The 16646-nt window shown below is 37.7% G+C and overlaps 1 protein-coding gene across 4 annotated transcripts; it reads left to right on the top strand.

Annotated features, from left to right (window-relative positions):
* The first annotated feature begins 10712 nt into the window (after nt 1-10712).
* On the top strand, nt 10713-14611 carry LOC122051796 (glutamate decarboxylase-like). 4 transcript variants are annotated; one of them, XM_042613090.1, is made up of 7 exons: nt 10713-10829; nt 11139-11343; nt 12990-13190; nt 13276-13490; nt 13580-13833; nt 13906-13958; nt 14022-14611. In XM_042613090.1, exons 1-7 carry the CDS (start codon nt 10750-10752, stop codon nt 14493-14495), a joined length of 1482 nt encoding a protein of 493 aa, XP_042469024.1. In that variant the 5' UTR covers nt 10713-10749; the 3' UTR covers nt 14496-14611. The 4 variants fall into 4 exon arrangements, with proteins under 4 accessions (XP_042469024.1, XP_042469022.1, XP_042469021.1 ...); XM_042613088.1 differs by lacking the exon at nt 10713-10829 and adding an exon at nt 10836-11036; XM_042613091.1 differs by lacking the exon at nt 10713-10829 and adding an exon at nt 10904-11046.
* Nucleotides 14612-16646: the final 2035 nt, after the last annotated feature.

Consider the following 16646-nt stretch of genomic DNA (forward strand, 5'->3'; position numbering starts at 1 on the left):
TTATCTTGTCATTCTAACTTTATGACAAATAAAATTAATAGTTGGTCTGTCTTCGATCAAATATTTGGTTAAAACTTTAGAATTTAAAATAATATTGATTCCTCAAAACAATATCATTTAAATTCACCAACACCTCAAACACTGTGAATTTTGTATGCCACGATAGTGTGGACGTATACAAATTCAAACATTTGTAAGAGGAGGGTCTTACCCATTAATTATCTTGTCAACCTATAATTACCTCAAACACCATAAATTTTGTATGCCACGATAGTGTAGATATATACAAATTCAATCATTTGTAAGAGGAGGTAATTTTACCCATTAATTTTAGTCAACCTAACTTTATGACATATAAAATTACCTCAAACACCATGAATTTTGTATGCCATGATAGTGTGGGCGTATACAAATTCAAACATTTGTAAAAGGGGGTCTTACCTAGCTTTATGACAAATTAATAGTTGGTTTTTCTTCGATCACACAAATAATAGTAGTGACTCTGATGGGGAGGATACTATTAAATGTGCCTAAGTATATGCCATTACTTGATACTAAGTCCACTAAATAGAATTGTGCCCCTTCAGTTGAAGAAAATCACACACATTCTAAATAATTTCCTATAATCATCCATTAAGGAAGTTTGATATAGTGATCTGCAAACAAACTCATCCAATGTGAAGGAAGGCACTCAGAGCCAACGCGCAAATTTGAATGCATCACTTACAAACCAGTAATGGAGACCATGGAATTTAATTAAATTCCTCTCCCATTTAGTTATTTAGAATGAGGAATTTTAACATGTACACAAGCACACAAACACAAGCACACATAGCATAAAAGGTAATAAATAAGAAAAATAATTTTCCAACTATTATGGCCTTTATCCATAGTTGTCCTCCGTGTGCCATCAACGTTAGCTGCTGCCATCTTTAGCCACCGCTATCGGGTCTAGTCATCGCATCTATCTTGCTTCATTTTCCGCTGCGCCTCTGGTCCTCAAATAGTCCCATGCCTCGCAAAGATACGATCCGCGACAAAAATAAAATTTTACATATATTGATCCTATATTCCATAAAGAAATCTACATAAAGTCTAGATCAAACAAAATTGTAAAATCCTAAAACTAATACAGCTCCTGATGTATTTTATACATATAATCATGCATACACATAAAATGCCCTCGACATGTTTGAGGGTCCAATCACACATAATCACAATAGGCCATAATAGTTGGAGCCTGCAACCATAGAGTTAATCTATTTACATATCTTACTATTATCCTGCCTAAAATATGTATGACATGCGCATAATTAAACTAAAACTAAACACACAGAGGTTAAAACCTAGCTCTGATACCAATTGTTGGTTGCTACTCGGAATACCATCCTAGTTCCCCTGTACAAAAATTTGTACAAGCATAGAACTATCCTAGCTACCCATGTGCTCTACTAAAGTTAAATTTGGATTGCAAACGATGCTTAACATTATTAATCCAAATTTCTCTTTAGAAGTTAAGCTTGGATTGGGAACAAAACTTAACATTCTTACTCCAAGTTCAACCGATATGATCTTCCTAAGTTAAACCATATTACAGAAGTTATCAAATATCTATTTTAAAGATCGGCTTCCAGGTTAAACATGGTGAGGCACTAGACCTTCTTGGGTATGGGATCATCCACCACTTCCTAGACAAAGCCTCACAAAGAAATCAGATATTTAACTTCTTACAGTAAACTAGGTTTAACTATAGAGACCTCAATAGAAATACATTATCGAAACATAAAATTGAAAAATAAAATTGATAACAAAAATGATAACTTAAAACCGATAACCTCTTGTGTTTGGGTTTTCAAAATCTATACAAAAGATGAACTAGTTTTAATGCGGAAACTAATAACTAGTTATACCTTTTATAGCTTATAGACCTCTTGATCTTCTATTGTATTCCTCTCCTTTTCTTGGACGTCGTGTGGGCGACGATCTTCCAAGATGAAATCCACTCAAGCTTCTTCCAAGGCTTCCAAGATCCGGCTACCAAATAACCTCCAAGGGATGCTAGACAAGAGAGCTTCCTTCTCTTCTTCTTCTCCTTCAAGCAATCGGCCACAAAGAGATCTCCCACAATTGATGCCGCTTGCCTCCAAGAGAGAAAACAAAAGAAGAGAAGAGAAAGAACAAGGGCCGGTCACCAAGGAAGAATAGAGAGGAATAGAAGATGTATTATGAGGTGAGGCACCCCTCCTTCTCTTTTATATTCTTTGGTCTTGACAAAAAAGGAAAATTTTATAACAAAAAATAAAACTTTTTTTTTCTCCCATGACATGGCCGGCCACAAGCTTGCGCTCCAAGCAAGGAAAGATTTTAAACAAAATTAAAATCTCTCTTTTAAAATCCCTTTTGTCGATAGTTATAAAAGGAATATTTTATAAATTAAAATCTCTCTCTCTTTTAAATCCTTTTATGGATATCTATAAAAGAAAAGATTTAAAATAAAACATGGTTACAACAAGGAAAGTTTTATAACAAAAATTAAAATCTTTCTTTCACATTATAGATAATTACAAATAAGGAAAGATTTCAAAATTTTCTTTTATTCCTTTGTAGAAAGTTATAAAAGGAAATATTTTAAAATTTAAAACTCTCTTTTAAAACCATCATAAAAAGGAAAGTTTTTAACAAAATAAAACTCCTTTTTATTGCATTTTGTGACCAATCTAAAAAAGGAAAGTTTTATATTAAAATCATCCGTTTAAATCCTTTTAATGGATCTCTATAAAAGGAAAGATTATACAAAAAAATAAAACTTCCTTTTCTTCTTGTGAGTGTGGCTGGCCCCTTTCTTGGGCACCAAGCAAGGCTTGGTCGGCCCTAGCTTGGGCTCCAAGCTTAGCTTGGCCGACCCCTTGCCTGGTCTCCAAGCAAGGCTTGGCCGACCCTAGCTTGGGCCTTAAGAAGCTAGGCTTTTGGGTGGATATGAGGTTTTATAAATAAGAGGCTACAATAGGAACCGAGAGGAAGAATTGGTTTTGATCTCCGATAAGCTTGAGCTTCCTGTGTTCGCCCCGAACACCCAACTCAAGTTCATCAATAATATCTCATTCCACTAAAGAGTTATTATTGCACTACTGCACCAATTTCATATTACAATATGAGCTCCTTCTTATCATGAGTGTGTCAGTCTCCCTGTGTTTAAGATATCGAATGCCCACTAATTAAATGAGTTACTGACAACTCACATAATTAATATCTAGCTCCAAGAGTAGTACCACTCAACCTTATTGTCATGTCGGAGTAAGTCCACCTACAGAGTTTACATGACAATTCTTATGAGCTCCTCAAGGGGACATTATCAACCTAGATTACTAGGACACAATTTCATTCTATAATCAACAACACACCATATAAATAATATCATTTCCCAACTTATCGGGTCTATTGATTTATCGAACTAAATTACATCCTTTGATAAATTAAAGAAATAAATATTAAGTATATGTGTTTGTTATTATATCATGATTAAAAGTACACACTTCCATAATAGCAGAAGTCTTGTTCTTTTTAACAGTCAGTATAAAAAGAAAAATCTTAAATGGTCTTACTCAATACACTCAAAGTGTACTAGTGTAATTTATAGTCAAGATAAACTAATACCAAATTACACTACAACCACTCCAATGGTTTATCCTATTCCATCTTGGTTGTGAGATTCTATTTATAATTTATAAGGAACTGATAACATGATCTTCTGTGTGTCTCCTCACACCATGTTTTCTATAATATAAATTAAATGAACAACTACACTTAGCATAAATATAGACATTTGACCAATGTCATTCTTATTTCAAATTGATTGTTTATACAAGAAAGCTAGACTTTTAGTATACACTCTAACACCTGCACACTTAGACAGACGGGTTCGGTGCATCCGAGGGACGAGGTGACCGTGGAAGAGTACACCGGTGGACGAGAAGAACGTACATGACGTTCAAGGGATGAGAAACCGGGAAGGAAGGTTGCTCGAGGAGAAGGCCGGAAGTTGGGTTCGGGTGAGCCCTATTTCGGATGGTCGAGATCACCCAGGCTAGCAGAGCCGAGCAAAAGACCCGGACCGAGGCGAGCTGAACCAGAGCAGAGATCTCGGACGAAAAAAGTCAACCAAAGTTGACTTTGGGTGTCCGGGCGCCAAGAACCATTTCGGGGCGCTCGGAACAGTTCGGGGCACCTGGAACCCTTCCGAGCGCTCGAACCGAACTTTTATCCAGATCTCAGTCAAACTGTGATCCATGTGAAGGGGATAAAGTTTTATCCCCCCTAGGGCGCCCGGAACACTTCGGGGTGCCCCGAATAGTGCTATAAATATAGCACAGATTTTCACAGTTAGAATAACTCACTTGTAATCTAGTTCTTTCAGTTCTACATTTTCTTTTGTGCTGTCAACGCTGTAAAGAGGCTACTCCGCCCGAAGGAGATCGTCAGATAGTGTGCCATATTTTCCTTGAATTAGCAATCATTTGATTGCAAACCAAGTAACTCTTTTGTGTATGTTCTCTTTTTATTAGTCTCTTTTTGTTTTAATTACAAGTGTTATTTATTCAGTTGAAAATCTGAGAAAGATTGAATTTATTTTTCAAGGCAATTCACCCCTCCTCTCTTGTCGGCCTCCAAAGGGACCAACACTATCCGTTGCACATACTTGTGATTTTAAAATTGACAAAATGAGTTTTTGGAAACCACGTGATTCACCCCCTTCTCACATGTGATCAATCCAATAGAAGAAGCATCTTCTTTCTGCTCTTATTATTTTGCTGATATTGTGCAAACAAGACATCACGAGTGTCCTAGAAATTTTGATGATGCTCCTCAACCGATAGACCCATCGATGCTTCTATTTTCAAGTTTCATGGTAAGCCAATGGGTGCATCGGTTTCTAGATGGTTAACCGAAAAAGAATATCATGCTACAAGAACATACATACTCTTAAACTATGAAAAATTCATACCAATCAAAAAGTAAGTTAACTTCTCTAATCAAGCATTTATCCTCCATTTAATTTTTTACTTGATATCCTAATTTTTATATAATTACCTTCATTCTCATCTTGTACGAACAATAACTATATCTACAAAATTCATCAATTGGTGCAAGTGAGGTAACTGTAAGGTTAGACATCGAATTTATATTATGGTTTCAAATATATGTAAGTTAGAGAATTTGTGAAATTTTTTAGTTCATGTCTATGAAAAAGTGTCCTAATTTATATGTTAACTATTTTAATAGGTGAAAAATAGTATAATATCAAGTGTGAGAGATGATAGGATAATGAATATTGCATCAGGACTCCTTCGTAAAATAAAGGTGTACTCTGGTTATTATGTTAATGACCTTAAATTTCACGTAGCACAACGAGATTCACGAAGATTAACCTATAATTTTGGTGTTTGTATCAAAAGATCTATGGGCAACAATAACACTGAAATTGATTACTATGGTAGACTTGAAGAAATCATAGAGATTGAATATCCTGCATTACCTATAAAGAGGTGTGTGTGTGTGTGTGTTATTCAAATGTTCATAGTATGATCCGACCCCAAGAATGGGTACTAGAATACATCCAAATTATAATTTAGTTGAGATTAATACAAACAAAAGATTCAACAAGTTTGAACCTTTTATAATTTTCGGGATACAAGTGGGTCAAGTTTTCTATCTTGAATACCCTACGAAGAGAAGAAGATCTAGTGAATAGTTGTCTGTTTATCGAATCAAGCCTCACTCGACCATAGAGATGCCGAACACAGTCAATGCTCAAAAACCATGATGCATTTCAAAATGATGAAGTGGAGAGACATTTAGTTGATTTACAACTCCAATTTACTTCTCAATTACTTGTAGATGTTAATATCACTTATGAAGAGATAGATGATGGACAAATGTCCAACAGTAAGGATGAAGTGGAACTAAGCTCATCCAGTGATGAGGACATAGAAGCTGTTAATGTTTATTAGTCAGATGTTAATGATGATTAAATATTAACATTATTATTCATCAAGTAAGTAATGTTGTCATATTATTTTGTATTTATATTATCATTATTATGATGTGATGCAATGTTATCTTACAGATATCATTATAGCAGAGTAGTACCCTGTAGCACCCCGTGGCTACAAGGTCCTTAGAGTTGTCGAGGACTCATAAGTTCTTTTCTTATTAACAATTCAAGTTTATATATAACTTTACTTATAATATTTCTCCCAACTTAATAATATTTCGTGCAGGTTCACTCCAGATGGCCACCAAGTTGCCACATATATCATTGGAAAATTCAAGGAACGAGTTTGTATGTCTGGTACTGCATGGAGACATGTAGACCAGGAGATGAAGTTGTTTTATTATAATAAATTTGTGGTAAGTAATTTTAATATGTTTGTTATTCTATAATATAGTTATCATTTAAACTAAATATTTAACTTATAGTTGCAGAAAAGATATACATGGGAGGACGGGCATGAAGAAGAATTTAAAACTACATGGAATATTTACTGTGTCAAACTGTATAGAGATTATATGTATTATATGAGAAATAAGGGCACTAGGCCTGCATATGTTTATGAGGCAATATGAAGTGCATGGATGACCACTTGGGTTGCAGAAAGGTGGCAAGAAAATGCTGAAAAGTCGCAAGCAAATGCTGAAAATTTAAAAGAAAATATAAATACAAAGCTAGGTGGCCCGAACACCAGAACCGCTCAGCATACGTCAGGATCCAGATATATTGTTGAGCATACCATGGATTTGGTGAGTATAATTTAAAGTTATACTTTGTAACAAATTTTGTATTAATTACCAAACTTGTATAATTTTATCTCAAATTATTTTGTATATAGGAACATGAACTTGCCTGACATCCCACATGTATGGAGGTCTTTCTCAAGACCCACAAGAAGAAGGATGGATCATTTGTTGATTCTCGATCTTAGACTTTACATGTAAGATTATTAACTTTATTATATTTGTTCATTTCTATCTTGATTAGTATTTAGTAATACTGATAAATGACAGAGAAAGTGGCTCAAACATCTCAGCCATCAATAGAGGGAGGAGAGTCATAGTCTCTATCCACCGACGTTTTAAATAAGATTTATTATGATGTTGTCGGTGGAAGGATAAAAAACTCCACCCTCTATAGCCTTGGCTCCCATGCCAAAGTTGCATTTGATTGTTTGAGGAATCCAGTGGGCCGTGCTAGTTCCTATTTTTCTAGTGAGATGCAGTCTTTAAGATGTGAAAATCAAGAACTGCATACTCAATTGAAATCAATGGATCAGAGGATGACCGACATGGATCAGTGGAGGGCTGATGAGGAGAAGGAGAGAGCCGAGCGTGATGTAAGTAATGAAGCTCTCATGGCCCAGATGCGAGCAATCATAGCTAAATTCACTCATGCATCACATGATTTTGAGTCATAAAAGACTCAAGATCCATCAAACAATGATGATGAGTAGCTTTCTCGGAGGTTTGTTCAACTACACTTTAGTTTTTATTTATCATATATAGACCATGATAATATATTTATTCTGTTTTAATATTATAATATGCTCATTTCTAAATATTTTAATACTATATGATTCAGAAGTCACGTCGGTCCTATTTACATATTGGTTCTTCATGTCATCATATGCTCATTTTTGTTCAGGTATCATTTTATATAAAATTTGTTATACATATATGTGCAGTTTATTTATACATTAACATGATCATTTTGTATTTGATTTTTACAAGATTTTATTTATTATTTAGTGTTCTTGTATTTTTTTAGAGTACTTTCTATTGTGGTATGTATTTGTAAACTTGAATTTAGATATGGATATTTGCATATGTATTATGCAGATTTGTTTAATCTTGTTTCTTTTAGATAATTATAATTGTTTCTATTAGTATGAATGTTAGTTTATTTGCTCTTATATGGATTATATGAAAAAGAAAAATGAATCGTTAAAATATATGGAATGTATTTTTTTTGTGTGGATTTTATAAGTGTAATTATTTGTGTATGATTGTTATATGATGTATGTGTGTGGATTATATTTGATTTTTTTATATGTGGATTGTATTATACCATCCTTTGTGATGATTTTTATATATTTAGAAAATGTATACAGAGAAGAGTATATAAACGTATAGAACCTGGTGATTTTTTTTTTTATTAATTTTCGATGGAATACCGATGGAAACAAGTTTTCCATTGGTAAGTATCTCAAATAAATACCGATGGAACCACTATATTCCGTCGGCATTTTGATGGATTACCGATGGAAAACTTGTTTCCGTCGGTAATTACCGACGGAAATAAGTTTTCAATCGGTAAAATCGTCTAATTTAAGTTTTGTTTATTGACGAAAACACATTTTTCATCTGAAGACATCCGAATGCTGGTACAATGTTTCTGACAACATTAATGACGGAACTATAATTCCGTCGTTAAAATATTACCGACGGAATATTAACGACAGAATTCCTTAATCCATTAAAAAACACGTTCCGACGGATCTTATACTGATGGCTAATTTTCCGTTGGAATTTCGTCGGTATATCCATATACCGACAGATATTTCTGTTGATAAACTTGAATTTTTTTATAGTAGCAGTTACAAAATCATAATTATTATAATATAAATATTTTGTAATTAAGTATATATTGATTCATAGCTACTACAAATATAGATTTATCATCTTCATATAACAACATGAAGATTTAATATATGTCAGAGATAATAATACCGAATAGTATACTTAAGGGCACTTGTGTAATTTTATAAAGGATTGATGGATAAGATATAACCGTTATAATTTTATAGCTGTAAAAATATAGACTTATCCTATTTATATAATTATCCGATCAATTTAAAATTTATATCACACATATTAATGTGTATAGAAAATAATAATATCGAGCTAACGATCACGTATTTAACTATTGATCCTGTCTGGAAGCTGAGAAAACGAACCTGCCGGTGTGACGTGTCTGGAAGGTTGACCGCATCCCCATGACCCAGTCGATGATCTGTCCTCTACGTTGACCAGATCGTCAGAAGTCCTCCTCCGGTCAACTGTACCTGTATCCAGCGACCAGGTTCCCCCGGTCTCTGGTACCTCGGTGCTCGAGGCGAATCCCACAAATGCATAAATATCCGGATAATAATAGAATATTGAAATAAATGCAAAGAAGGTACGAGAACGTACCCTGGCCCAGGGGGGCGCCCTCGGATGGATGGATGAGCTGATAGTGATGCTGATCAAGTCATAGCGCGATGGCCTGTGATCTAATGTAGCAGGAGTCCAAAGAGACGGCTCGCAGGCCGGATAATACCTGCAACTCCTAAGCATAATAACTCATCAGCTTAATAATGACGTGAATAGTGAAACCCATTGGCTCGATGGCTGGAAACCAATCCCAGCTCAAAGGCCGGCATAGGTAAACAGCATAAGTAGTGCTCGCTGCCGGAGGAGGCGACAGTGATGACAGCAGTCGCTGGAGGCAGCACTGAGTGCGGTAAGGGGCGGCGGCGGTCACTATAGGCGGCTATGCTAATCTCTGAGCCCAGCGCTAGTGAGGACTCGACGGCGATGCGGAGCGCGATAGAGGCGTCACAGGCGCTGTGGAGCGCATTGGCCGCAGGGGAGCAGACAGCAGCGAGGGGAGGAGGATAGATGTCAGTAGGCGTCGGAGTTGTAACCAGCGATAGGAGGTGGCTGCAAGGAAACATGAAGCAAGCCATGCCCCTATGTTCCTCCTAGCAGCGGCGCCTGGCGCCGGTGATGAGCTGAGCACGGGAGTGAGAGAGGTGGTCCTCCTCTCTGTCCCTGGCGGCGAACCAAATCCAAAAAAGCCTCCTTTTCTAAAGCCGAACCCTGCTTCCCTTTAAAGTCAAACCTAATTGGACTTAAAAAGACCAAACTGTCCTTCCTTCACCAACTAATTACTCCCATGCCCATACACAACCGGATCAACTATAGTTATGTAATTTGATAGGGATAGATGGGGTGGGACATGGTGCTTTTTTATAAAAAAAATTTAAAAATAAAAAAATATGCGCCTTTTATGATTCTAATAAAAAAGAACCCGCTTTTGATTAGGTTACCTTTGATTATTGTCAAAAAAGAAATAGATTTTATTAGAACCTGCTTTTGAGAATTGTCCAAAAAGAATTAGACTCTGACCAGTTTAGACTGGTAGACTTTCAATGATTGCCTTATGCTGTATTGACATAATTTTTACCTGTGGAATGTATAGACGGATATTAATGAGGCGCCCTTAATTCATTAAGGAATTAAATTTTTATTTTTAAACCAATTTTTATACAGATTTGGATTTACAAAAATCTTTCTTAAGTTTATTTTATATTTTACGAAATAAAATTCAGATTTTTCAATTGTTTTTTGAGAATTTACAGAAAGCTATTTTAAAATTTTCGAATTTGGCCATAACAATGAAGAGGAATGTGACGCGATCACGTGTATCACGTGTTAGGTGTAGATGTAAATTTGAATTAATTAAATTTCAAAATGGCAAATGGCTCCATTGCAATTCTGTCACGCGTCAAGCGCTCCACCTCCATCGCGGTGCAATTACCTCCCCGACGTCCACTCCAGCCCTCGCCTCCCTTTAAAACGGCAGGGAATGGGATGAATGAACGCGGCGGGCCCCTACAGAAGCACGACGCGGTTGCAGACACCGGTGAGAGTAAGATGGCGGTGAGCACAGCCAAGAGCGACGAGTCGCTTCACTCGACCTTCGCCTCGCGTTACGTCCGCGCTTCGCTTCCCAGGTACTGCAACCGCTTTTTGTTGGAATCTCCTTTTCCTATTTATTCGATCGCTTCCACTCCCTCGTGCCGCTGAACGCGAATCAAACCCTCGATCTGAGCTGGTAACCAAGCGGAGGCCATGGCGATCTCGGAGGTTGAGGCGGTTAAACTGGATGAGTTGATCCAGTGCACGTTGGCGTCGCGATACGTTCGTCAGGGTGTTCATCGGTTGAGTTTGGTGGCGCGGGGATCGCGGACTGAAGTTTTGTTGTGTTTCTTTCTTTCTTTTTTGTTTTTGTTTTTGATGATTTGTGTTGATTGGGGGCGCAGGTTTAGGATGCCGCCGCAGTCGATCCCGAAGGAGGCGGCTTATCAGATCATCAACGATGAGTTGATGCTGGACGGGAACCCGAGGCTGAACCTGGCGTCGTTTGTGACGACGTGGATGGAGCCGGAGTGCGACAAGCTGATCATGGACGCTGTCAATAAGAACTATGTCGACATGGATGAGTACCCAGTCACCACTGAACTCCAGGTGTGTGAGTGTGTCATCTTCTGCTATTTTTGTTGGATTAAAAGACTCGTTTGGCGAGTTGAATCCTTGGTTCTCTTCCTTTGATGGCTTAGTTTTAAATCCTCTAGCTATCACTCTAATTGCTTTGTTCAGGTGATATGAATTACTTGGTTGCTTTCCTCCCTGTTAAAAAGCACTTTTTGTTTCTCAGAAAGAACAGGGAAATTGTACTCACAAATTTTAAAATTGATTCTGTTAGAAATTTAAGATAAGAAATACTATACCAATTAATAAATTTGTGGGGTTCTAGAATACTATTCAAAATCTTTTGATTTTCATATCATCACTGAAGTGGAAAATCTTTTTTTTTTAAAAAAAAAAAGTAAAACAAAAGTGACTTCAACAGGATCTTAGGATACATATATGGTTCTCCGGTCGTATTATTCTGCAAAATCATCAGTTTTATTCTATTACCAATGTTTGGGGCCTACTTACCATTACTACCTGTGTATACTATTTCTTTGCCTTTTCTTGTTACAAACTGGCTTGGACCTTCTTCCAAGCGTTATTAGTGAAGTTGTGACGACATGCCCCACAAAGATTAGAATGTTTTCTTTTACTCTTTTTGTAATAGCTGGCAAAATACTTTTAATTGAGAGTGGAGACATCTTTTTGTTTATTATGTTGCTATAGAGTTGATGAGGTATCTTAATGAATGGTATCTTTCATCTGATTATTGTATTCAAAAACATATTTTGTTCCCTGACCGAAAAAAAGAAGAGATGCATTTTGATCAGAAGTTCTTATGGCAAGTTGTAAAACCAAATACTGTTGTGGTTCAATGTCGTTTGAACAATCTATGAACCAAAATAAATTGTTTGATCATCTTTTCTTCCTAGTCGGATTCTGTATGTGCCACAAATTTAAGTAAATGAAAGGCCATTGTTCCTATCTGAGATCATTGTCGGGTGAGTCAGCAAAGAGCAACTGTCGTGGAGAAGGTTACAGATGACACGATGGCGAAGGGGATCATAAAGTTCCTACAAACACTCAACAAGAGGTTAGAATGGACACCGAGATTGGACTCGGCGGGACCCACTCCAACGCTCAAGTTAGTACAGAGGCTAAGGAAAGGTGAAAACAATAGAGTAGTAGAAGAGTTTTAATGTTTGTTTGTACGTACGTGTACCCACGGAAATAGGTGAAATTTTAAACAGATGTGATTGTGCCCTTACGTTACCCACCGAGTTGGAGGAATTGCGTGACCAAGTAGGAGGAATCGGATGGACCGGGTTGGGTGACCGAGTAAGAGGAGTCGGGTGGCCGGTCCCAAGGAGTTAGATGGATCAAACCGGAGGAGTCTGGTGAACCACTTTGACCTCCATCTTTGCTTGACTTTTGACCTATTGATTTGACTTCTGACCTGCCAACTCATATCAGTCACTATTAGATCTTTTTTCTCTATGGATCTATATTTCAACCATAATCATATGACTAGCTCAGTAATAGCTTACTATCCAGTACTAATAATATATTTGTTTCTGTAAATAGTACAGTTAAGTGGGTTTTTATGTCTTTAAGGATGTTATTAGTTCTTGTATGTGGTGTGCAACAGTGATCTATTTAACTCTGATTCTGCAATTAATGTGTGTCTAAATCTCCTCCAGAACCGTTGTGTCAACATGATAGCCCATCTTTTTAATGCCCCGATTGGGGATGATGAAACAGCTATTGGAGTTGGGACAGTGGGTTCCTCAGAAGCTATCATGCTTGCAGGGCTTGCATTCAAGAGGAAGTGGCAGAACAGAAGAAAGGCTGAGGGGAAGCCTACAGACAAACCCAACATTGTTACTGGAGCAAATGTTCAGGTTACTCGATTAGCTCATTCTGAGTGTCCATAAACCATCTTAAAACCTCTATGGATGTTTTAATTGATTTGTATACTATATCCAGGTTTGTTGGGAGAAATTTGCCAGGTACTTTGAAGTAGAGCTAAAAGAAGTCAAATTGAGAGAGGGTTATTATGTGATGGACCCTGCCAAGGCAGTGGAGATGGTTGATGAGAATACTATTTGTGTTGCTGCCATCTTGGGTTCAACTCTCACTGGAGAGTTTGAGGATGTTAAGACTCTTAACGATCTCCTGACAGCCAAAAACAAAGAAGCTGGGTAAGTAAATTCAATTTCAAGAGTTGATATAGTGTCCCTGAGAAAACTCTCAAATGATATTTGTTGAGTACCAATTTATCCATCCTCAGGTGGGATGTACCGATACATGTCGATGCTGCTAGTGGTGGATTCATAGCGCCTTTCCTCTACCCTGAGTTGGAATGGGATTTCAGGCTACCTCTGGTTAAGAGCATAAATGTCAGCGGCCACAAATATGGTTTGGTTTATGCGGGAGTAGGATGGGTTGTGTGGAGGAACAAGGAGGATTTGCCTGAAGAGCTTATCTTCCATATCAATTATCTTGGAGCTGACCAGCCTACTTTCACTCTCAACTTCTCTAAAGGTACAACATTATAATAGACAAGTAAGATAGAGATGATGTGACCAAGAAGACTTTGTCATCTTGTTCTTGCAGGATCCAGTCAAATAATTGCCCAATACTACCAGTTAATCCGTTTGGGCTTTGAGGTATCTAATATACTTGCATATTTACATCAATCATTGTTTAGGTACTCAACCCTCCTTTGGCAGGGTTACAGGAACATCATGGAAAACTGCACAGAGAATATGAAGGTACTGAAGGCCGGGATCGAGGCGACAGAAAGGTTTGTGATCGTCTCCAAGGATGTCGGCGTGCCCCTCGTTGCCTTCTCGCTCAAGGACTCAAGCAAGTTCACTGTTTTCGACGTCTCAGAGAGCTTGAGGAGGTTTGGGTGGATTGTTCCGGCCTACACCATGCCGGCTGATGCTGAGCATGTTGCGGTCCTTCGTGTTGTGATCAGGGAGGACTTCAGCCGGAGCCTTGCTGAGCGCCTGGTGATCGACATCCAGAAGGTCTTGTTGGACTTGGACCACCGGTGGACTCGAACGTCTACGGCGATCACCCACGTCCAGGTCGAGGAGAAACCTGAGCAACCGGAGGTCTTGAACAAGAGCATCAGAGAGATTACCAAGTATTGGAAGGCATTGGTGCAGCGTAACAAGAAAACCAGTGGAGTTTGTTAAGCGAGGCACGCAGTGGGATCTCCATTCCTGCTCCTGAAGTTGAATAATTGCCTCTCCTAGTAGGTTTTGTGGTTCGAGAGTTTGTTTAAGCAACATAACCACTGTCATTCTATGCACTCGTGGACGCCCTTTCTCCCTGAAAGTCTCTCATCCCTCTAATCCCCTACCAAAGAAAGGAAAACAAAAACTATAATATATTTTAATACATCTTAGGACTTTTAATATAACTTTTTAAAATTATAATCTATTTTAACACTCAATTAAGTTTTAATTAAAAGTTTATCCATAAAAAAGAAAAAAATCTAAGAAAAATAATATATTAATTTTAGCATTAATCCTAAGTGGCTCTCTGCGGATGCGTCGATCCTTCGCGACCGGGGGAACGGGGACGGGGACGGGGACGGGGACGGGGCGGGGGCGGGCGCGGGCGGCGGCGGGCGGCGGGGAAAAGGAGGGAGCTTTTTGGCGAGCACGTCGGGGCCGACGTCAATCGGGATGGAAGCCGTCGCGACGATGGAGGATCTCGACCGGATCCTTGCGACTTCGCAGGCGCTCTCTCAGATCGTCGTCATCGATTGGTTCGGTAGCTATCTCAATCTGAATAACCTAGTTCCTCTGTTCTTGATGCAAAATAATTTTTTTGTTTTTGTTTTTTTGCTACCAATTTTAATAATTCGCGTTTTTTCTCCTCTACGATCGATGTTCTGCATCAGGATGGCTGCTTGGTATCGCAAATTCATTTATCTGAAGCCAAAGCTTCCAATTTCTAGCTGCTGCACTGTGATTCCATCATCTAAGAGGAACCCAAGAAAAATTAAGTTGAAACTTAACCCATCAAGTGATCGTTAAAACTTCACAATTCTCATTTACAAGCAAGTAATAGCTCAAATAAGCAGTTTATTGCACTGTTTGTATCTACGAGTGGAAACGCTTTGACTGTGCAAAATGATACATTTTGTTTCACGATATGTTCATCACTAGCTGCTCATTCTTCTTCCCCGGATGGCAAGTCTGAGAATGGGGCGACAAGCCTGCGAATGCTGGCGGATCGGATTCGCCTAAAGCTAAGGGATCTGGCCGGTGAGGAGGAAAAGATGCTGGATGATTTTGCGAGGATGAGATGTACCAGGAACTGGACCAGAATGAACACCGCTGCCCTGGTTATGGCATCGTAACTTGGCTCAGAGGAGGCATCCATAGCTTCTTACATCGAGGTGGATGATTCGAGTAGAATATATATAGCAGGGTTAATGATGTTGATGCGTTCCCGTTTGGTTTTCATTCGAGGAAAGCAACAAAAGGAGTTGGATTGATCTTTATCCATTGTGGATTATGGACTGCAAGTTTGTATAACTGGGAGACTTCTTACACGCTTTGGCAACCTTGCGCTAGCGAGGCTTACAAAAGATTTTTTTCCTAGAATATAAAGGACAAAAGTGCAAACAGTGTTTTTTTTTTTTTTTGGGAATCATTGACGCTCCATTTTAATTGTTTTTTTTTTTTATCAAAAACATGCTCCGCATCATTATAAGTATACAATTAGACCGGGATTAATCTTCAACTAATATTCTCTTAAAAAAAATTTCACTTATCCTTATCCAATTGGCAGTTGGTTATAAGTTGATCTTATGAGTTATTTCTATTCACATAATCCAGAGACGAGCTGTGAGGAGCACTTGAAGTGAACGTAATTACATTATGTTACAATATAACTACACTCTACTATACAATAGTAACTTATTCATATTATTATTTCTCTCCTATTTTTTCTCTAAATCGGCTTGTTGTAATAGCTACAAACACATAGCTGCTACATAGTTATAGCAACTATGATTTCGTAGCTATTATAATATGAAAAAAAATTAAGATTAAAATTATTCGGAGCCTCCAATAATGATTTAAACAATATTTTTGAGTCTAAAATTGGCTGTTACAGGTTTTACCCCATAATTAGTTGTAGATCTTTGAACAAACTTTGATTTGATATATTATGTATATTATGTGTCACATAATTAAATCTGAGTCAAAAATTATGACCTTACAAAGTTTATAGTTTAACATTTAGAACCAAATCAAAAATCTCGTTCAGAAATCTAGTTACGAGGTAGAACACGTAACGACCCGCTTTCAAACTTAAAAAATCGTTTAAAT

This window comes from Zingiber officinale, chromosome 3A, assembly GCF_018446385.1.
Source record: "Zingiber officinale cultivar Zhangliang chromosome 3A, Zo_v1.1, whole genome shotgun sequence".
Classification (NCBI taxonomy): domain Eukaryota; kingdom Viridiplantae; phylum Streptophyta; class Magnoliopsida; order Zingiberales; family Zingiberaceae; genus Zingiber; species Zingiber officinale.

Bases quoted from the DNA above. Each gene is read 5' to 3' on its own strand.
- LOC122051796 (XM_042613087.1), top strand. From the start codon at position 10,948: ATGGCGATCTCGGAGGTTGAGGCGGTTAAACTGGATGAGTTGATCCAG. The intron at 11,344-12,989 runs GTGTGTGAGTGT...AATCTCCTCCAG, and splicing joins CAGTCACCACTGAACTCCAG to AACCGTTGTGTCAACATGAT. The intron at 13,834-13,905 runs GTACAACATTAT...TTGTTCTTGCAG, and splicing joins CACTCTCAACTTCTCTAAAG to GATCCAGTCAAATAATTGCC.